The sequence below is a fragment of the Porites lutea genome, chromosome 2, assembly GCF_958299795.1.
Source record: "Porites lutea chromosome 2, jaPorLute2.1, whole genome shotgun sequence".
Lineage (NCBI taxonomy): Eukaryota > Metazoa > Cnidaria > Anthozoa > Scleractinia > Poritidae > Porites > Porites lutea.
The window spans coordinates 7,975,332-7,994,828 of NC_133202.1; the positions used below are offsets into that span (position 1 = coordinate 7,975,332).

At 40.4% G+C, this 19,497-nt stretch overlaps 1 protein-coding gene across 1 annotated transcript; it reads left to right on the plus strand.

Annotated features, from left to right (window-relative positions):
- The first annotated feature begins 4,331 nt into the window (after nucleotides 1–4,331).
- On the plus strand, nucleotides 4,332–6,022 carry LOC140926570 (uncharacterized). The gene has a single exon (XM_073376299.1). It carries the CDS (start codon nucleotides 4,451–4,453, stop codon nucleotides 5,981–5,983), a length of 1,533 nt encoding a protein of 510 aa, XP_073232400.1. The 5' UTR covers nucleotides 4,332–4,450; the 3' UTR covers nucleotides 5,984–6,022.
- The last annotated feature ends 13,475 nt before the right edge of the window (nucleotides 6,023–19,497 follow it).

The following is a 19,497-nucleotide window of genomic DNA, read 5'->3' on the forward strand; positions in this document are numbered from 1 at the left end:
TACTAAGTTGGGATTGCGAAATTTACTTTTTTCCTAAAGAGACTAAGATGGGGTCTACAATATGGCAAAATTATAAACCGAGAGCCAGTGGCACATACCCAGCAAAAATTAACCCAAGTAACACCCGCCCCCCCCCCCCCCCCGTAATCCTTTAAGCCCTAAGAATGATCAGATCAGATCCTTGTAATGTCAATTATCTATTAAACAGGGTGGTCAGGAGAATTGAGCACTTGATCACAAAGGATGAATCTAATTTTAATTAGATCCATTTAAAATACATCCAAAATTTTCCCCACTACTTTTATAACAATGTATCAGGACATCAAATGAGGAATTGAATTTTTTTCTTGATATTAGGTTTTTTAAGGTTATAAGGGACGTTAAACTGTGATTACAGATATTTGCGTGGACAAATGTGAAAAGATGGTTGTTTACCATTTACTGGAAATCTAGGTACCCTGGGTGCCAGAGATTTTTCTAGCGCAGTTTCCGGTTTCTGTCAAGTCGTGGCTTCGGCCTACGGCCAAAGGTGTCTCGGCCTTCGGCCAACACCAAAAATTCCCGTCGTACGCGAGAAAAGCCTCTGGTACCCGCAGTACCTTGCAGGTCGTTTCAGTGGGAAGTTTCCGGGAGCAACGGAACGTCTGAAAAGGTACTGATCCTGTTTTCCCGTTCGAAATATTCCAAACGGGAATTCGTGTTCTATTTCTTCAAAGCCACTGTTTTTGATACCAGTTTCAGGTTTTTGCTGCTGTTTTTTTGTTAATGGAACTAATTTGTGCAAATGCATGAAATGGTAAACGCGATTCCGGGACGAAATTTACCAATCCTGAGTGTCGTCACCATTTGTATTTACATGTACTTTACTTAGAGGTTTAGCCCACTGCTACCTGTACACCTTTTAAATGGCTAGAAACATGTCGATCCTAGTTTACTTGGGCCCAGTTGTTCGAAGGCCGATTAGCCCTTAAACCGGGGTTACATTTAACCCAGGTTTCTTTTTCTTGTGTTCAAAAGCATTTTCTCGGATAATTTTCTGTGCTATTTTTAGAGCTTCCAATCATCAACTTGTAGACAAAAAGCATTAAAATTGAAATGCTTTCTAAGCCTTCATATCTGAATTCAAATATCGCACTAACCCTGGGTTGTCTTAACCCAGCTTTGAACAACTCGGCCCTGGTACACATGATCACCGCAGTTGACTCCCGATAACTCGAACCTCGCGTTAACTCGAACCACTACTGTAATTTTACCCTCGGTAAACCGAACCTCCCGCGAACTCGAATATAATTTTACCCTCGATAACCCAAACCATGTTTTAAGCGCGTGACAAGTCGGGAAAAAAAAAAAACAGTGTGCTGAAGTCCGAAACAGTGAACTTATTTATAAACAACAGTGTCATCAAAGTGATAGATGTATATGAATTAAATCATGTAAGCAAATGACAGGAAAGTGTTAAGTGTTATTAAAAGTCTTTGTCTTTACTTCTCTGTCACTCCAGTTCAATTTTCGTGTCCATCCGTGTATATTAATTAATCAAGATTTGTTGCTTTTTTTTTTTCAAAATATCAACCTTTATCCCTTCCTGTCATGAAGTGAAATGTGCATGAAACTTACATTTCCTCCCCATCCATTTGCTCATTTCCTTATTTGCTGTCATTTCTCGAACTTTTTTCAATTTACCAAGAAGGTTCGAGTAATCGATCGGAAGTCGAATGTTATATTACACCCTGTCTTGATTGCCTGTCTTGATTGTTGTTTCATTTCGGGCTTTACACCATTCCTGGTCTCCTTTCCTTTTGTTTAATTTCTCGGGCATTTTTTCTACTTAATTTATTTACTTGTCAAACAGTCTGTTAAAAATGAACTTGAGAAATTAATTTCCTTTACTAAAATCAGCTAACGGGATAATAAACCAAATATTTAAGACGTTTATTATTCATTCAAAATATTTCTCTATTCTGATTGGCTAAAAGCACACGCATAATTCACCATATCCAGTTACTGATGACCAAATTTGGAAAAATTCTGTGTTTAACGAGGAAATGACGTCAAAAATGCAGCGTTCTTACAGGTTAATGCACCGTTAACCGAGAAGACCTGGACCTCATTAGCCGTCGAGCGGCCTAGTACGTACCCAGAAATTTCCCTGCATGATGCATATGTGTAAAAACCTCTAATTTGCAGATGTCCTATACAGTCATTGACCTAGAATTTTCCTCTTAAGGCCACAAACAAAGCAGGGAGCGAGTTAAAGGGGGAAATCCTGCTCAAAGTTTAATTGAGCAAGCTGGCACTATAGACCTTGGTCCCCTTAGCCTTATTGGGTGGGGCGGAAAAGATTCCCTTCAGCTCGCCTCTCCCAGGGAAAAGCCCTAAAGACAAAGTTTGCATTTGACTAATTTAATTTAGATTTCTTGGAAATAAAGCGACTTCATTGGATTGCGCAGGTTCGTGTAGCACAGGCTTCTGCGGTCAGTAGTTCCGCTGGGATTAACTACACCCTTCGCTAGGTTTTTCCTTTGTTATCTCTGCAAATTGTTTCTGAATCAGCCGACTTTAAAATAGATGCGCGTTTCTCTCTTACAGTGTAAGTGCTGTAGACTACGAGCAGTCGCTCTTTTTTCTTAGTGCGTCAAGCGAAACCCTCGAGACACGAAAATGACCACGCGCGTGCGCGAGATTGGAGAGGAACTCAGTTTTCCGCCCCGCGCCCTCTTTTGTCGCTCTTATTTGTTTTGAAAAAAATTCCCATAATTCAGCCTCGACAAGAGAATAGTGAAACAAAAAATTAAGGCGCTAGGAGGGTCTCTGATTTGCGAAAACTAAAATCGGAAGAATTTTTTGCTGCTTCGTTTTTGCCGCCAAGCGCTGCAGCCGCGTGATTGGTGATGCGAGCTATCTACCGGAACTGACACTAAAATACGCAGCTCGCCAGTCACGCGACTGCCAAGTTCAGACTTTTTAGACTTTTAATGTCATGTAACTGGTCGCTTTTGCTATGGAAATGAGAAGAGAAAACAAATGAAAGCCAAAAAAACAACAAGGAAAGAGTCTGTCTGGGTAAAAGCGTATTTAAACCGTAGAGATCAAATGATAATCGTAAGAAAACAACTCTTTTGCGCAGATCGTTTATCAAACTAATCTTTTTGACGTAAAACGAAAATGGTTCCTCAGCCCTTCCTCAGTACACACTTTTTTAATGCTTTACCATAAAAGACAACCGTGTTTTTATTTAAAAAATGCAACATGCGTGCAAAAAAAAACAGGTAAAATGCAATATTGACAAATTTTAGAATAATTCATGGGCGCAACAGTCGCTTTGTGTGTTGAACTTTTATAACGAAACTTGAGATCTGAAGGTCAAACCGCGTCACACATGATCTGACGGCAGGAACACGTATCAAAAATCTTACGCCGTGCACTTAAACATACAGAATATGCAAAGAACGATGGCATTCGGTTAATGATACAACAATAAGCAGAATAACGTTTGCTCAAGCACTCTCAAGAACATACCCTACGTAATGTTACTAAGTTCGGAGATCACTTACGCCGTGCACTTAGTATAAAACTATACAATACTTTTGTGGAAAATTTTAAACAAACAATTTATCTTCTCAATGCTAAAAAGATTTACGACCAGTGACTTGTTCGATCACAGTTTGGCCAGTATCACCAGTATCTTTGAAAATTAGTTCCGCTAAATCAACTCCCAAGATCATTTATGACGAAACGTTCGGTACTTCGCATCACGAAGAATCTACAGGGTCTTGCTGTGTCAGAAGAACACCATGATGAATTTGTAAAGAATGATGCATTTCATGAACACACTGCTTAAACATTAAATGCAAAGGACCTTTGGATATTGCTCAGGCACGGAACTTTTTAGGTTAAAGTCATTTCCTTTCGTGTTTCCTTTTTGCTGGGCTATATCCGTCTTCATAAAATTTGCTTGTGACGTAGTAACTGATAACCTATTGGGATCAAAACTTACCTTTTCGAAAATTTCAGCCAGAAAAAAGGCTCCAGAAAATTCTAGGTGAGCTTTTTAGGGCAAAAATCCGTTAAAGATGGCAATTATACCAATTTTTAGATGTTCGAAAATCCTAGGAGAGGTAGGCAAGCAATAAATTTTACAAAAAATGTTCCGAAAATTCTAGATCTCAAATCGTCTTCCGAACAGGTATTTTCCGAAAATTGACGTTGCGTGCCCCTGATTTCCCCCTGTCGTGTTCCTTTTTGTTTTGTTGTTTGTGACGTAGTCAGACTGACAACTTACCTTCTATTCAGCATCCTTCGTTTATTTTGGTTTCTAGCGGAAAATTTAGAGAATAACATCATATTGACGAATATATGTCAGCAGCAACTTGACTCTATAAATTAAGGGATTTGCATTCGTAAAATAACCAGAACAATTTGCCTTTTACACAGTAAAGAGAGAAAAAAAATGGTACCTACTTTATTAGTTTCGAGTTTGGGAGTACCCTCACTTTGTGTACTCGTAATAGCGCTACTTTTGGTCGTAGCTCTCAAAGTTTTCCCCAAGAAAGTTAAAGATGATTTGATCATACACCAGTCAGACGGGGAAGAAAAACCATCGAGACGCCTCGGTATGTTGGAACAGGTGTTTCTGGAAAGAGAGAAGATCAACAACTGGGGAACTGTTTCTTCTGTCTTGCTGTTGGACTCTACGCAAGAACTAAGGCAAGATGAACTCAGAAAAGCTCTTGTTCTTCTGGCCAAGCGGTATCCTTTGCTACGTATGAGAATACAAGAAACCACCGATGGAGTCCAATTTGAAGAAATGGAAAACCCTACTACAACTGACTTTGAACTGTTAAACCACGTAACAGCCGATAACTGGCTACAAGGCTTCGAAGCAGAACTAAATAGTTATGAGTTTAACATCACTAGAGGGCCTTTGTGGCGAGCAAGACTACTGAAAGAAACTTTCAGCGAAGGAAAATTCATAAACGCGGTTGTGTTTACGTTTCAGCACATCATCTGCGATGCGCTGTCCATCTTTGAGTTCCAAAAAACGCTGTTGGAATTTCTGGCTTCTCTTCATGGTGGGGTAGAGTTTAAAGTTGAGAGTCTTCCTCTAAAGCCTCCTTTGGAGTCACTAATGCCCAAACTAGTTCAACCTAGCATCGCGGAGTGGGCGTTGCTTTCGAGTTTCTTCTCAATCCAACGGGCCAAAGCTTTTTTTGTCAAACCAAAAAATCTGTTTCTATCAGTCTACCCTCCTGTGGCCAACGCAGACCCAATTGTGACCAAGAAAACTTGTGTTTTGGCTCGTAGCCTCTCTGAAGAAGAAACCAAGCTATTGAAGAAAAGCTGCAGGGAAAACAAATGCACGGTACACGGCGCAATCACTGCCTCCACGTATCTCGCGACTGCGCGAATTCTACACCGAGAGAAACACGACTTAAAATTTCCACTTTCCCTGGAATCATCTTATTCTGCCAGTGTACGAAACGATTGCGAGCCAAAGCTAAACAGGGAGGACTTTGGTGCCTATGTCAGCGCGAGCAGCTTAAAACTTCCAGTACCTCTAGTGCAGCCCGATGACAAGCAAGGCTTCTGGGAGTTTGCCCGTGCGTGTACTCGCGAGGTCCACGCGCAGATAGATTCTAAAAAGTACCTCAATCTTTTGAAGTTTTACCACTGTATAGACATTCCCAAATACTGCGCTATGTCTAACTACGAACACAACCAAGGGCGCCGAAGCCACATTTTTAACATTAACAATTACGGAGCTCAGCAGACAAATCAGAGTGATACAGGTCCGTTTAAATTTGCTGGTTTATTCTTTGGTGTTCAAGGAGCGAATACTGGCCCAACATTTGGTAATAATATCATAACTGTGGATGGTCGACTTTACTGGACCGTGGAGTATTTTCCACACGTAACCTCGAAGACGCAAACAGAAGATTTCTTTGAATTGTCCTTACAAACATTAAGACAAGTTTATACGTGAATGATTTTTTCTACAAGCATGTTATCCTCGTCATTGGTAAACGAGTTATTTATTCATTTATATATTTATTTGTCGAATTAAAGAATTTTTATTCGCACAGTTTCCGTCCAAGGTTGACGACTTGTGTATGTATTTACGTATTAAATATTCAGGCTCGTTGCAGCGGGAGGGGCAGGGGGGGGCTCAAGCCTTTCCAGAAATTTTCAGACTTGAATTAAATTCTTCTACAAAAGTGGAATTTTTCTACTAAAATGGACAGCTGTTGAAGCTAAAGTTTCAAAGTATTGTCGATCATAGTAAGATTATGTACTGTTGTTCTTCTGTGCAATTTGGAATTGTGTAAATGAACGAAATCGTATTTTTGCTCTGCCAAAAACAACCAACAGCTTTAAATTAAAATATCTGCTCATTAAGCATCAAAATAGTCAGAAGCAAAATGGATCGAAATGCACAAATGACAATCCCTGAACTTGACCTCTTGAACTTTATTGGTTTCTTAAGAGGTCCGCCATTGTAAACTAGTAATAGTTGACACTACAGCTGCCCCCGCTCTGTATGTATATTGTCGGTCAATAGCATTCTTGCTGGTTGTGTAGCTCTTTGAAATATACCGATTCATAAGGAAGATTTTCACACATATTCCATACAATAGGTGAGACAAATACAGGAAACGCAAGGTTCCATGCACAGTTTCAGGTCAAAACATTCTCAGTTTCGAGAATAGTTTATTCTAAACCATAGGAAAAGATTTAATTAGAAGTTGAATTTTTCGCTATTTCTCTTTTACTTTTTACTCGCGGGTAGAGGTCGCGGGTGCGGGTGTGGGTAAAGGTCGCGGGTGTGGGTAAGTGTCGCGGGTACAAATAAATCACCAAATTTAACAAAGGATAAAATAAACAACAACAACAATTTTTTTTTAAAATTGTTTAACGAAGACTAGTTAGCAGCACTAAGGAAGACTTATTGTAGTTGTACGCTTTTTCGTTAATATCTCTGACACGTTTCGTCTCCTACTGAGACTTCTTCAGGAAATGAATACAACTGACAAAGAACAGCAATATATAACACGTTTTCAGCGTAAGTAAAACTTCCGATAGAAGTCTGAATAATAACTTAACTATGCTGTAAACAGACCTTATAAGAAACGCCTTAATACATATGTTATTGCGTGTTGTTATATTTTGGGTGCCATCAGCTGGTGGGCTCCTGGCGCTAATCGTATGGCCCCCAAAAACTCAACGGAACTATCGGACTTCATCAGGATAAAGAATCGATCGAAGTAAACCTGGAAATGTTCTTCCTTTTTGTCAGTGTGAAATCAGAACCACGTGCACGAGTATTGTTGCCGTGATCAAGCCGCCAGTAATGTGGGAAAAATTAGCCTTCCCGCAGACGTCCTTTGGGGTTCGTTTGTCACGCATTCATTTCTCCCCCACGGACCGTGGGGGAGAAATGAATGCGTGACAAACGAACCTCAAAGGACCGTCTGCGGGGAGGCTAGGAAAAAATTCGATTTATCAGGATGGCAAATTCTTTCGTGCTACCGCGCCAAAATTGAGCACGAACGACGATAACCTGAGATCAGGCCCACTTTGAGCGGTTCTCATACATTCTCTCTTTTCGTTTCGCCATGCCCGCCGGAATGTTATTTACAAAGCGAAACGAAAATAGAGCCTGATCTCAGGTTAGAACGACGAATGACAACTCTCAATTCATTCTTTTTGGTAAGGAATTAAGTACGCGCAAGTCTCATTTAGTGCAAAAAAAAAGTCAAAGCTGTATTTTCGATGAACCAAATTGTGTCTACATAGGGTAAAAACCATTTCTTTTAAGTAAACAAGTCACATGACATAAGCTGACACTGCGGACCCCTACACTGAATAAAGAACGGGTCAAGAAGGAGAGAGAAAACATAGGGGGTGGTCAAGAATGTCGTTCAAGGGGAGGGGAGAATTCTTACTTCAAAGAAGTAGCCACCTTTGTAAGATCTTGCTGGAGGTTTTTATTTAATTTCAAGAGCTCGTAGTTGAAAAACAAAAAAAGTTCTAATTGAAGTATTATAGGGTCTTCTTAAAGGTAGCAGCTATTCCTAACTCTTTCCTGTCTAATCTATCACGGCGCTAAACCCTGGTTTCACTTGCCATTTCCAGGTCTTGGGGCGGGGAGGGGGGGTCTTGACGAAATTTTGATTTTTCCATTTTTCCTCAAAAATGAAGATAGAATGCATTAGGCATGGAGGAAACAAGATTTAAGACTGATCACTCGCAAAATGGTAATGATAAAAAAACCTACTGGGAGATAACGCATTTGTGCGACCAAAATTAACTGTATTTGTCTTGATTTGCAGAAAAAAGAAAAAAAGAAGTATTAGTTAAAGTTAGTTTTTCAGTCCGATAGGGTTTCGGCTGTTTAAGGCGGGCACTGAATTTTTACACTCCGTTTTCAATACACTTCGCTGCTGCATATAGGTAATATAGAGGTCAGCAAAGGGCCAACTGCATTTGTGTACTATTGCAACTTAGTACCCTTAAACCCTTGGGCGTACAAGGTAGGGGAGTGGGTGAAATCCCGGGAAAGTTTTTTGAATCAACCACCAAGACAAGTCATCACATATCCACTTATACTTTTCCTTTTCTCTATCAGAATTTTAACCTCCTCCCCAACAAATCCCAAACGCAGGTAGCTCGGTTACTTAGTGCAATTTTAACTAGCCTATGTTATGTAGTTTTAATCATGTGGATTTTTCTTTAGTGACTTTTTCCTTTGTATCGCCCTTAGTTAGCTTTAAAGTATTGCAAATCTTCTTTGAAAGATAATCAAATTTTCCTTTATTTTATTAACAATTTAATGTTAAATTTGGTGATTTATGTTTACCGGCGACCTTTACCCACACCCGCACCCGCACCCGCGACCTCTACCCGCGAGTCGCGACCCGCGACATTTAGACATACTCCCTTGAAACACAGAAACTCACCAAACGGATCGAAATCCACCAATCAGAAATCACAATCCATGACCTTTTGAACCCATTAAAGAAAGGTTTGGTTTCCTAAGAGGTCCGTTAAGATGATTGACGGCAGCGAAAAACGCAAACGTCAGTTGGCTTTTGAACTTCGCATGTTTGTGAAAAGCGCAGTAAATAAAGGATAGGGGAGCACACTCCCAATACACCAGGCAGCCACACAGCAGAAGCCACTATGCATACCCACCACTCTAAGATGAGCATGCACAGCAGCCACACGTGCCGTCCAGCAAGCCAAGCACATTGAGAGCACACACCCCTCTCCTGAATGCCTGAAGACTGGTCTTACTGCGTAGTTCCTAGCTTTTCTTGCCCCATATGTGTGGGCCTAAATATCTGATACTGTGCTTGCCATACTTAACAGTATTATATCTTCGAACAGGAAAATCACTTCGTAAGTTATAATGCTTATCTTGCTGAAAAAACATATTACATACATGCTCTGGAGCTAGTGAATTTTTAACCTTATACATTAAAATTAGTATATCGTCTATCGTTCTGCTAGTGAGAAGCTAGCCGTTGTTCATTCGTCTTGCTTGCTTGGGGCTGAGTCTTATTCCGGTCAAACAGAGAGAAAGAGTGTCTGGCAAGGTTTCCAATTAAAGATTTGTGAACTCGTGTCTGGCAAACTCTCCAAGTGTTAAAATATACACAGTTATACGCACCTTATAACTTCGTCTGCGCTTAACGAGTGTCGTTAAAATTTTGGTCCATAACTTTCACTGAAACAACTGCTCCACAGAATGTCACTGACAACAAGTAACGTAAAAGAATGTCAAAGCATGACTGCACAATAAATGTCGCAAAATCTACCTAAGCGGTCCCTTGGGGATGTTCTGTCTTTACGTCATCCTAACCATTTCGTACTTGCGGGCGCAAACAATAGAAACGTCATCATTACCTAGCGATTCCTCGCGGCCCCTGTTCAAGCAAATCGAGAGTTTTTCTATATTGAATGTATGACTGTATATTTCAAGTGTAAGTACTTTCTTTAATATACGCGCGAGTTACTAGAGTGTCTTCTTGGGATTTCGCCTTCTGGGCGAAATCCCTGCGGGGGCAAATACACTACTGTACTAGAGTAAAACTTAGGTTTTTGCGCGTTTATATTGAAAGTCTTACAATGTCTTCGCAAGAGCCGCCGAAAAAGGAATCCAAACAAGCCGAAAATATTAAAGCAGGAAGCAGTTTTATCATGGGTAAAACCTAACCTGAGATCAGGCGTTATTTTTTTTATTTTTTGCTTCTTTGCTTCTTTGGCTAGAGGGGAAAAAAATAACGCCTGATACATTTATTTAACAAGCCGTCAACCGCCCCCTAATTTACATAATCTCACGTCTGCTTGACCTGTCATGTTATTAGCCAATAAGCGTTTACCATAAGGGAATCAAATTTGGCGCGAATAATGTCTCTTTTGAAATCAATTTTAGCTAGGGAACAGAAAATGTTTTTAAAAGTATGTCCATGTTCAGATGGCGCTTCCTAAAAAAAAAATTTAAATGTGTTGTTTTTGTGATGAAATACTGCTAGCTGGAGCTGCCGTACCTTTTTAACAGCTACAAATAATAAAGACTTTACTGGTTAAAGCTCGTTGACTTCGTACTGTACCGAAAGCAGTGGAAAAAAAAATTAGGCTAAAGCACCTGAAAGGTGTTGTGAAAACGAAGATCGCTCAGAATAATTCGCAGGTTTGTGAAGGACGAATTACAGTCAAACCAGGTCAAGATTCCATTCATGAATTATTTGAAAAGTGAACCCGTTTGTCGCTTCTGTAACTTGTAGCCGGTATCAAATTGCATTCAAATGATCGGTGAATTTTAAGTATACGACGAGATGGAAAATATTTCAATGGATGAAATTTCTATTTAGGCATCCTTCAAATTCAAGAAAACTCAGTCGGCAGAAATTTCATAACGAACTCGCGTGCGTATTCACTGCTCATTACGCAAGCAAAAATGCAGACTGAAATCAACAACAACTAACGGATGGCGGCATTTTGGCCAATCGGAACGGCGCAAATCATCCGTATTGTTTCCTATCCAATCAGAAAAAAGTCCAGATTCTGGCTTTTTTACATGTGATCCGACAAACAAATGTATCATGCCCTCTTCCCGTGAGAGACATAAAGGGATAGTAGGGAGAGGGCATGATCTCAGACTAGGGTAAAACCATACACTAGTGACACAGAGCCTGGTGTAGTCGAAGAAACAATCCGAACGTAGTTCTCTATTTCGTCAAAGTCAATACAAACAGAAAATTAGAGACAAGAACAAAAGGTATTGTAGACAAATGTAGTGATCTGACATGTACCAAGAAGTATGCTTTAACCGAGGGACCGAAGCGGGGGAGGGGGAGTTAATGTGGGCCACCCGCTCAGCTCCCCCCCTCCCCAGTCTTTTTATGCTTGCTACGGGCCTGAAATTAGATAAAAACAGCTTTATCCGATCCGCATTGTCACCATTATTAGAGAACGTACTTACCGATTATTTATAACTACAAAGTTTTAAAAATTAACATTTCCTTCCGATTTTTAGAAATGAGTAAAAAAACGAAATATATTTAACAGAATGATTTTTGTATAGTATCTAATATAGTATACATTGTTATCAAAACAAAGGTCGAAATTGGCTCATATTTCAAACTAAATAAACTCTCTAACTAATCCGTATTTTTAAAATACTTCAAAGCTAAATAAAACACTTTTCTAAAGAATGATAAGTGAGTTTCCCTTGTTTTTGAATTTTATCAGTATATGAGTCTCTGACGAGTACTTTTGAAGTTATAAAAGACTTGCAAAACAGTGCAGTTTACTTCGAGGAAAACAATTTTAAAGAAAACTATTCTCTAAAACGCTTAAGAAGGACGCTAGGCTTATTGATAATTGACGTAGCTCCCTCGTAAAAGAATCTTTGACGTCAAATTTAAGTCAAGTTGTTTTTGAAAACAACACGCGCTCGTCATATTGCACGCCTTGTGCAAAATAATTTCCGCTGATAAGAAATAAATATTATTCATACCACTCAATAAATATGCAATATTGACCAAGTGGGAGATCAAGATGGCTGAACATTGACTCAAGTCCTTTTAAAAACACCGTCCATGATAAAAAATAACCGCAGAGAAAAGAAGAAGAAGAAAGAGGAGGACAATATTCAGCCACTTGACCAAAAAAGCTTGCTATTATTATTTGAGCGTGGCCCAAATAGAGTAATGGAAACGGCTTGTTTTGACGTAACATCTGTAAACCTGAAGAAGGCTGGTATGGCCAGTCGAAATATTGTTATAAAAAAACAATACTTGTTGTTATGAATCAGCTTTACAGTTAATGCATCAGTCCTCCGGTCTGACCCACGGGCATTAGCCATTTTTTTGCCTTGGATTCCTCCGTGAACACTGCAACATTCCTCATTGATCGCACAGTCGAATAATGCCGTTTTAAGCATTTTGTGTGCGATTTTTCGTTTCAATGGCCGTTTTTATGCTAGAGACGTTAAAGCCGTCTGAGACGTTAAAGTCGTCTTAAGACGACTTTAACGTCTAGTATAAAAACGGTAAATAAGGCAGACGACTTTAACGTCTGAGACGTTAAAGTCGTCTGTTAAGTGCGTCGTTCGGACGCACTTAACAGACGACTTTAACGTCTCAGACGTTAAAGTCGTCTGGTATAAAGACAGGACGTGGTAAACTAGGACGCATTTATGCTCGACTCGTCCAGAGCACACAAACCTATTGCTTTGGCTGTGTCTATCTCATCATCTTCCATCATCTGAAGTTTTCGCTTTCTCGATTCACTTTTCTGTGTTACCAACATCTGCATTTCTAAGTCATGCCTTTCTTGGCGACGGCGAGAAATAGACTTTAAAAGTTGTAACGCCGCCGCCATGTTAGAGTTTGAACAATTTGTTCGCATTTCGAGGGCTTGAAGTTCATTTTTGGCGCCGCTTTAACTCGTGTCCAGTGTCTTCCGAGAGTAGAGCCTAGTCCTTTTTCAGAAAAATCTACCTTTTTAAATAAGGTCGTCTACTTTTGTGCGTCCCGTTTTTACACTAGACGACTTTAACGTCTCAGACGTTAAATGCGTCTAGACGACTTTAACGTCTCTAGCATAAAAACGGCCAATTAACGTCTTCCTTTGTAATAGCGCTAGGATTCTAATGGAGACTTCATGCCGCGACGACATGCACCAGTGCAGGGTTTTAGTATTGATATAAAATTATTGACATTAAAATTAATAGAACGCTGTAACGTTATATGTTATGAATAGTTTTATAAATATGAAAGGATGTTCTTCAAACAATATCAAGAGAAATTTGATTCAATAACCAAAACACGTTGATTCACATTGATGGCTCCGGTTTTCGCTATGTAATTCTGGCTTGATAAGCAATGAAGAAATGCGTGCATAAAATCGAGAACATGCCTTTACAACCCTATTCATTTTTTTTCCCTTCCTTGACAGGTGAGCAGATCTGCCTTTTTTCCAGTAAAAGCTTTTGTGTAGTTACCGTAAAATTCCCTGAAATTAGCCCCGGGACTTACATTTTTCAAAGGCCCTTTTTGAGGGACTTTTTTTGGAGGGGCCTATATTCGGAGGGGCTTATGTACGGAGGGAAATTTGCGTTTCAAAATCGATTGGGCTAGCTTGTAGTGGCACATCCTCGGAGACCCAGGGGCAGATAGTGGGGGCGAGGGAAAGTCTAAACGGAAAAATATGGCAAGAAAAGTAAAGCACGGCGAGAAGAGCCCCTGGGGACAATGTCTTACCAGACCAGTTCCAAACGGTCGCAGCCGTTCTGGCTGCTGATTGGTGCCTGAAAACTTTTGTGTTTTTCTGCTTTTTTACTTTGAATTCGAGGACAAATTCCAAGTACAAGTCCCCCGGGGGGCTTATATTCGGAGGGGTGATTTAACGGAGGGTTTTTTGCGTTGCGATTTTGGGGGGCGTATACATGGAGGGGCTTATTTTCGGAATTTTACGGTATACGCTGATAGGAAATTGCGTGAGTGTCAATAGCTCACTAATGGCCCCGGGGTTGGCAAATGCCCGGCCCCCGGGCAGTGCAAAATTTGCAAATGCCCCACCCCCGGGACTGACAAGGCGGGCAAATGCCCCGCAGGAGCCGGGGGGCTGGGCGCAGCTGGAATTGACTGATGCATTAAGTCCTTGAACTTCTTGTCTCTTGACGCAAATGTGCAATAGGCAGGCAATACGCGCTAACGTAAACAAGGCAAGTAAACAAGCAAAGCGAGGCTAATGTCTGCCATGCGAACGTCTTGTACAAGGTAAGACACATGTGGGAAAGAAAGCTCTGCTAGCACACGGCACTTTATCGCATTTTTGCGATCTTAAAAGTTAATCTAAATCCAGTATTTTTGCTTCATCGAAATTTGGAAGTCTGAAGTCCAGGGATGAAATCTAACAAACATATTTGGAAAATTAACGTCGGGTTTTGTTCACAATAAGATCACAAGCAACGAACCTTGAAACACAGAAACTCACAAAACGGATCGAAATCCACCAATCACAAACAATGATCTTTTGAGCCGGTTGAAGTAAACTTTCGTTTCCTAAGAGGTCCGCTAAGATGATTGGCGTCTGACATTTTTTTGAAGAGAGGATCAAAATGTACCAATCATAGAAAGACAGTTTTAATTGCATGTTTCCTAAGAGGTCATCTGAATTTGCTGTTTTCTTTATCTTATGTCCATTTTCTTTTCCTTATTTTGTGATTGGTCGATTTTGTTAGGTGGAGTGGCATAACGAGCTGCACGGTCTTAGCAACCAAAAAAACCCCTCAGTATCCAGCTGAGATAGCTGAGTAAAAGTCAGCTATCTCAGCTGGATACCCAGTAGCTTGCAACATTCCCTATTCCCTTAATCTCTGATCGTATTTCGCATCTAATATGATAGAGGCGTCAACCATGTCATCATCCTGGGGCGACAAATAAAATTAATTAAAAATGCGATATCAAACCAAATGTCCGGAAAAAATAATTCAGTGCCTTCTAAAAAGAACATTTTAAAGTCTGCGGTCGATTTCATTGCCAACGTGTTATATATCCTAGAAGCGCTCAGGCATAACAACATCATGCCAGGACTTCTACCTGGGTGAACCAGAAAGGATATAGAACAACTGCCCAAATTTTTTTTTTCGGCTACGGATCGAAATGCTAAACGTGTTATATATCCTAGAAGCGCTCAGGCATAATAACATCATACCAGGACTTCTACCTGGGTGAACCAGAAAGGATATAGAACAACAGCCTAATTTCTTTTTTTCGGCTACGGATCGAAATGCTAAACGTGTTATATATCCCAGAAGCGCTCAGGCACAATAACATCATGCCAGGACTTCTACCTGGGTGAACCAGAAAGGATATAGAACAACAGCCTAATTTTTTTTTCGGCTACGGGTCGAAATGCTAAACGTGTTATATATCCCAGAAGCGCTCAGGCACAATAACATTATGCCAGGACTTCTACCTGGGTGAACCAGAAAGGATATAGAACAACAGCCTAATTTTTTTTTTCGGCTACGGGTCGAAATGCTAAACGTGTTATATATCCCAGAAGCGCTCAGGCATAATAACATCATGCCAGGACTTCTACCTGGGTGAACCAGAAAGGATATAGAACAACAGCCTAATTTTTTTTTCGGCTACGGGTCGAAATGCTCAACGTGTTATATATCCTAGAAGCGCTCAGGCATAATAACATCATGCCAGGACTTCTACCTGGGTGAATCAGAAAGGATATAGAACAACTGCCTAAATTTTTTTTTACGGCTACGGGTCGAAATGCTAAACGTGTTATATATCCTAGAAGCGCTCAGGCATAATGATATCATGCCAGGACTTCTACCTGGATGAACCAGAAAGGATATAGAACAACAGCCTAATTTTTTTTTCGGTTACGGGTCGAAATGCTAAACGTGTTATATATCCTAGAAGCGCTCAGGCATAATAACATCATGCCAGGACTTCTACCTGGGTGAACCAGAAAGGATATAGAACAACAGCCTAATTTTTTTTTTACGGCTACGGGTTGAAATGCTAAACGTGTTATATATCCTAGAAGCGCTCAGGCATAAGAACATCATGCCAGGACTTCTACCTGGGTGAACCAGAAAGGATATAGAACAAGAGCCTAATTTTTTTTTCGGCTACGGGTCGAAATGCTCAACGTGTTATATATCCTAGAAGCGCTCAGGCATAATAACATCATGCCAGGACTTCTACCTGGGTGAATCAGAAAGGATATAGAACAACTGCCTAAATTTTTTTTTACGGCTACGGGTCGAAATGCTAAACGTGTTATATATCCTAGAAGCGCTCAGGCATAATGATATCATGCCAGGACTTCTACCTGGATGAACCAGAAAGGATATAGAACAACAGCCTAATTTTTTTTTCGGTTACGGGTCGAAATGCTAAACGTGTTATATATCCTAGAAGCGCTCAGGCATAATAACATCATGCCAGGACTTCTACCTGGGTGAACCAGAAAGGATATAGAACAACAGCCTAATTTTTTTTTTACGGCTACGGGTTGAAATGCTAAACGTGTTATATATCCTAGAAGCGCTCAGGCATAAGAACATCATGCCAGGACTTCTACCTGGGTGAACCAGAAAGGATATAGAACAACAGCCTAATTTTTTTTTGTTTTACGGCTACGGGTTGAAATGCTAAACGTGTTATATATCCTAGAAGCGCTCAGGCATAATAATATGCCAGGACTTCTACCTGGGTGAACCAGAAAGGATATAGAACAACAGCCTATTTTTTTTTTTACGGCTACGGGTTGAAATGCTAAACGTGTTATATATCCTAGAAGCGCTCAGGCATAATAATATGGCAGGACTTCTACCTTGGTGAACCAGAAAGGATATAGAACAACTGCCTTTTTTTTCTACGCGTCCAAGTTCTAAACGTGTTATTCTTAGAAGCGCTCAGGCTTAATAATATGCCAGGTTTCCAGCGACTGATTTTAGCTGATTTTGCGGTGCGCAAGAATGGATAATTTACCCGACTTGTAAACAGATATTTCCTTCAGTCGATTGTGTCTCATGCAGGAGAATGTCATGCCTGCGTTGTTTTGTTTCTACTGAAGTTTTATCAAAGAAAGCGTAATAGGGAGATCGCAATTTATACTCTTACGAACTATAAATTAGGGCTGACCTGGAAGACGCGTTGAATTGCGCCGCCATCCTTCAAAATATAATCTGGCTGCGTTTCAGGAGACAATTTCCTCTTCCATCCAGATTTACTTGGTATATGTGTTTGCAAGAATCTTCAGACAAAGAATTGGGTATACACTGATTCGAATGGCTTGGCGATACTAAGTGCTTAACTCTACTTACCGATTACAACATGTTTTGGAAGTATTGAGAAGCGCGCCAAACGAGGTTGTCACAGCGTTCTCGAACGAACACGGCGCGACCTGGATTGATAAAATTACTATTACATGCAGCTATCATGCCAGTGATTTCTCCTTTCGTCGCATAGTGAATAGTTTATGAGCACATCCTCGACTCTCGAAACATTTGTCTTGCGCCGCTATAGAAGTTGCTTCTCCCGCGAACCATAGGTAGATTTCCCGCTTAACATAATGTTTGATAATTTATGCAAAAGTTGACCTCGTGAAAGTCAGCAGTGCATTAATCGACTCAAAAATAAACAGACTTCCTACAGGGTTTTGAACACGGTTTTAATTAAAGTACTTTACGAGCGCTGCGGTAGTTGACCGCAAAAGTGTCACGGTGATGGATACTCAACTGGATGATTACGTCACTTCATAGCAACCAGACGGTACGAATTTTTTAACTTCCGGAGCGCTGGGGCTCGTAGTGTAATCCAATGAGGGACGATTTGGATATCGTTTGATCCGCAATTCTTCGAAGCAGCTGTAAGAAGCAGTTTGGATAACATTTGGCCGCGATGTTTCGAGGAACTTGTTAATATATTGTTCAATTATGTTATCCCTGGTTAGACTTACAAATGCACACACTGTTAGCAGTAGGCTCACACTAAAAAATAACACTGAGTGTTTTCGGAATGGGCTAGTCCGTCCGTGAACTCAAAGAAAAACAAAGGAAATTATCATGACATTCAAGGACATCAAAGACTCATGGACCCCATAGACCCTTTTTTGGGACCCTGACAAGTGTGTCAGTTCATTTCATGATGATCTAGCCTAATTAAAAGGCTTTATAAGGTAGATGCATAAACAGAAAGCTACTAAGTTGGGATTGCGAAAATTACTTTTTTCCTAAAGAGACTAAGATGGGGTCTACAATATGGCCAAATTATAAACCGAGAGCCAGTGGCACATACCCAGCAAAAATTAACCCAAGTAACACCCGCCCCCCCGTAATCCTTTAAGCCCTAAGAATGATCAGATCAGATCCTTGTAATGTCAATTATCTATTAAACAGGGTGGTCAGGAGAATTGAGCACTTGATCACAAAGGATGAATCTAATTTTAATTAGATCCATTTAAAATACATCCAAAATTTTCCCCACTACTTTTATAACAATGTATCAGGACATCAAATGAGGAATTGAATTTTTTTCTTGATATTAGGTTTTTTAAGGTTATAAGGGGACGTTAAACTGTGATTACAGATATTTGCGTGGACAAATGTGAAAAGATGGTTGTTTACCATTTACTGGAAATCTAGGTACCCTGGGTGCCAGAGATTTTTCTAGCGCAGTTTCCGGTTTCTGTCAAGTCGTGGCTTCGGCCTACGGCCAAAGGTGTCTCGGCCTTCGGCCAACACCAAAAATTCCCGTCGTACGCGAGAAAAGCCTCTGGTACCCGGGGTACCTTGCAGGTCGTTTCAGTGGGAAGTTTCCGGGAGCAACGGAACGTCTGAAAAGGTACTGATCCTGTTTTCCCGTTCGAAATGTTCCAAACGGGAATTCGTGTTCTATTTCTTCAAAGCCACTGTTTTTGATACCAGTCTCAGATTTTTGCTGCTGTTTTTTTGTTAATGGAACTAATTTGTGCAAATGCATGAAATGGTAAACGCGATTCCGGGACGAAATTTACCAATCCTGAGTGTCGTCACCATTTGTATTTACATGTACTTTACTTAGAGGTTTAGCCCACTGCTACCTGTACACCTTTTAAATGGCTAAAAACATGTCGATCCTAGTTTACTTGGGCCCAGTTGTTCGAAGGCCGATTAGCCCTTAACCCGGGGTTACATTTAACCCAGGTTTCTTTTTCTTGTGTTCAAAAGCATTTTCTCGGATAATTTTCTGTGCTATTTTTAGAGCTTCCAATCATCAACTTGTAGACAAAAAGCATTAAAATTGAAATGCTTTCTAAGCCTTCATATCTGAATTCAAATATCGCACTAACCCTGGGTTGTCTTAACCCAGCTTTGAACAACTCGGCCCTGGTACACATGATCACCGCAGTTGACTCCCGATAACTCGAACCTCGCGTTAACTCGAACCACTACTGTAATTTTACCCTCGGTAA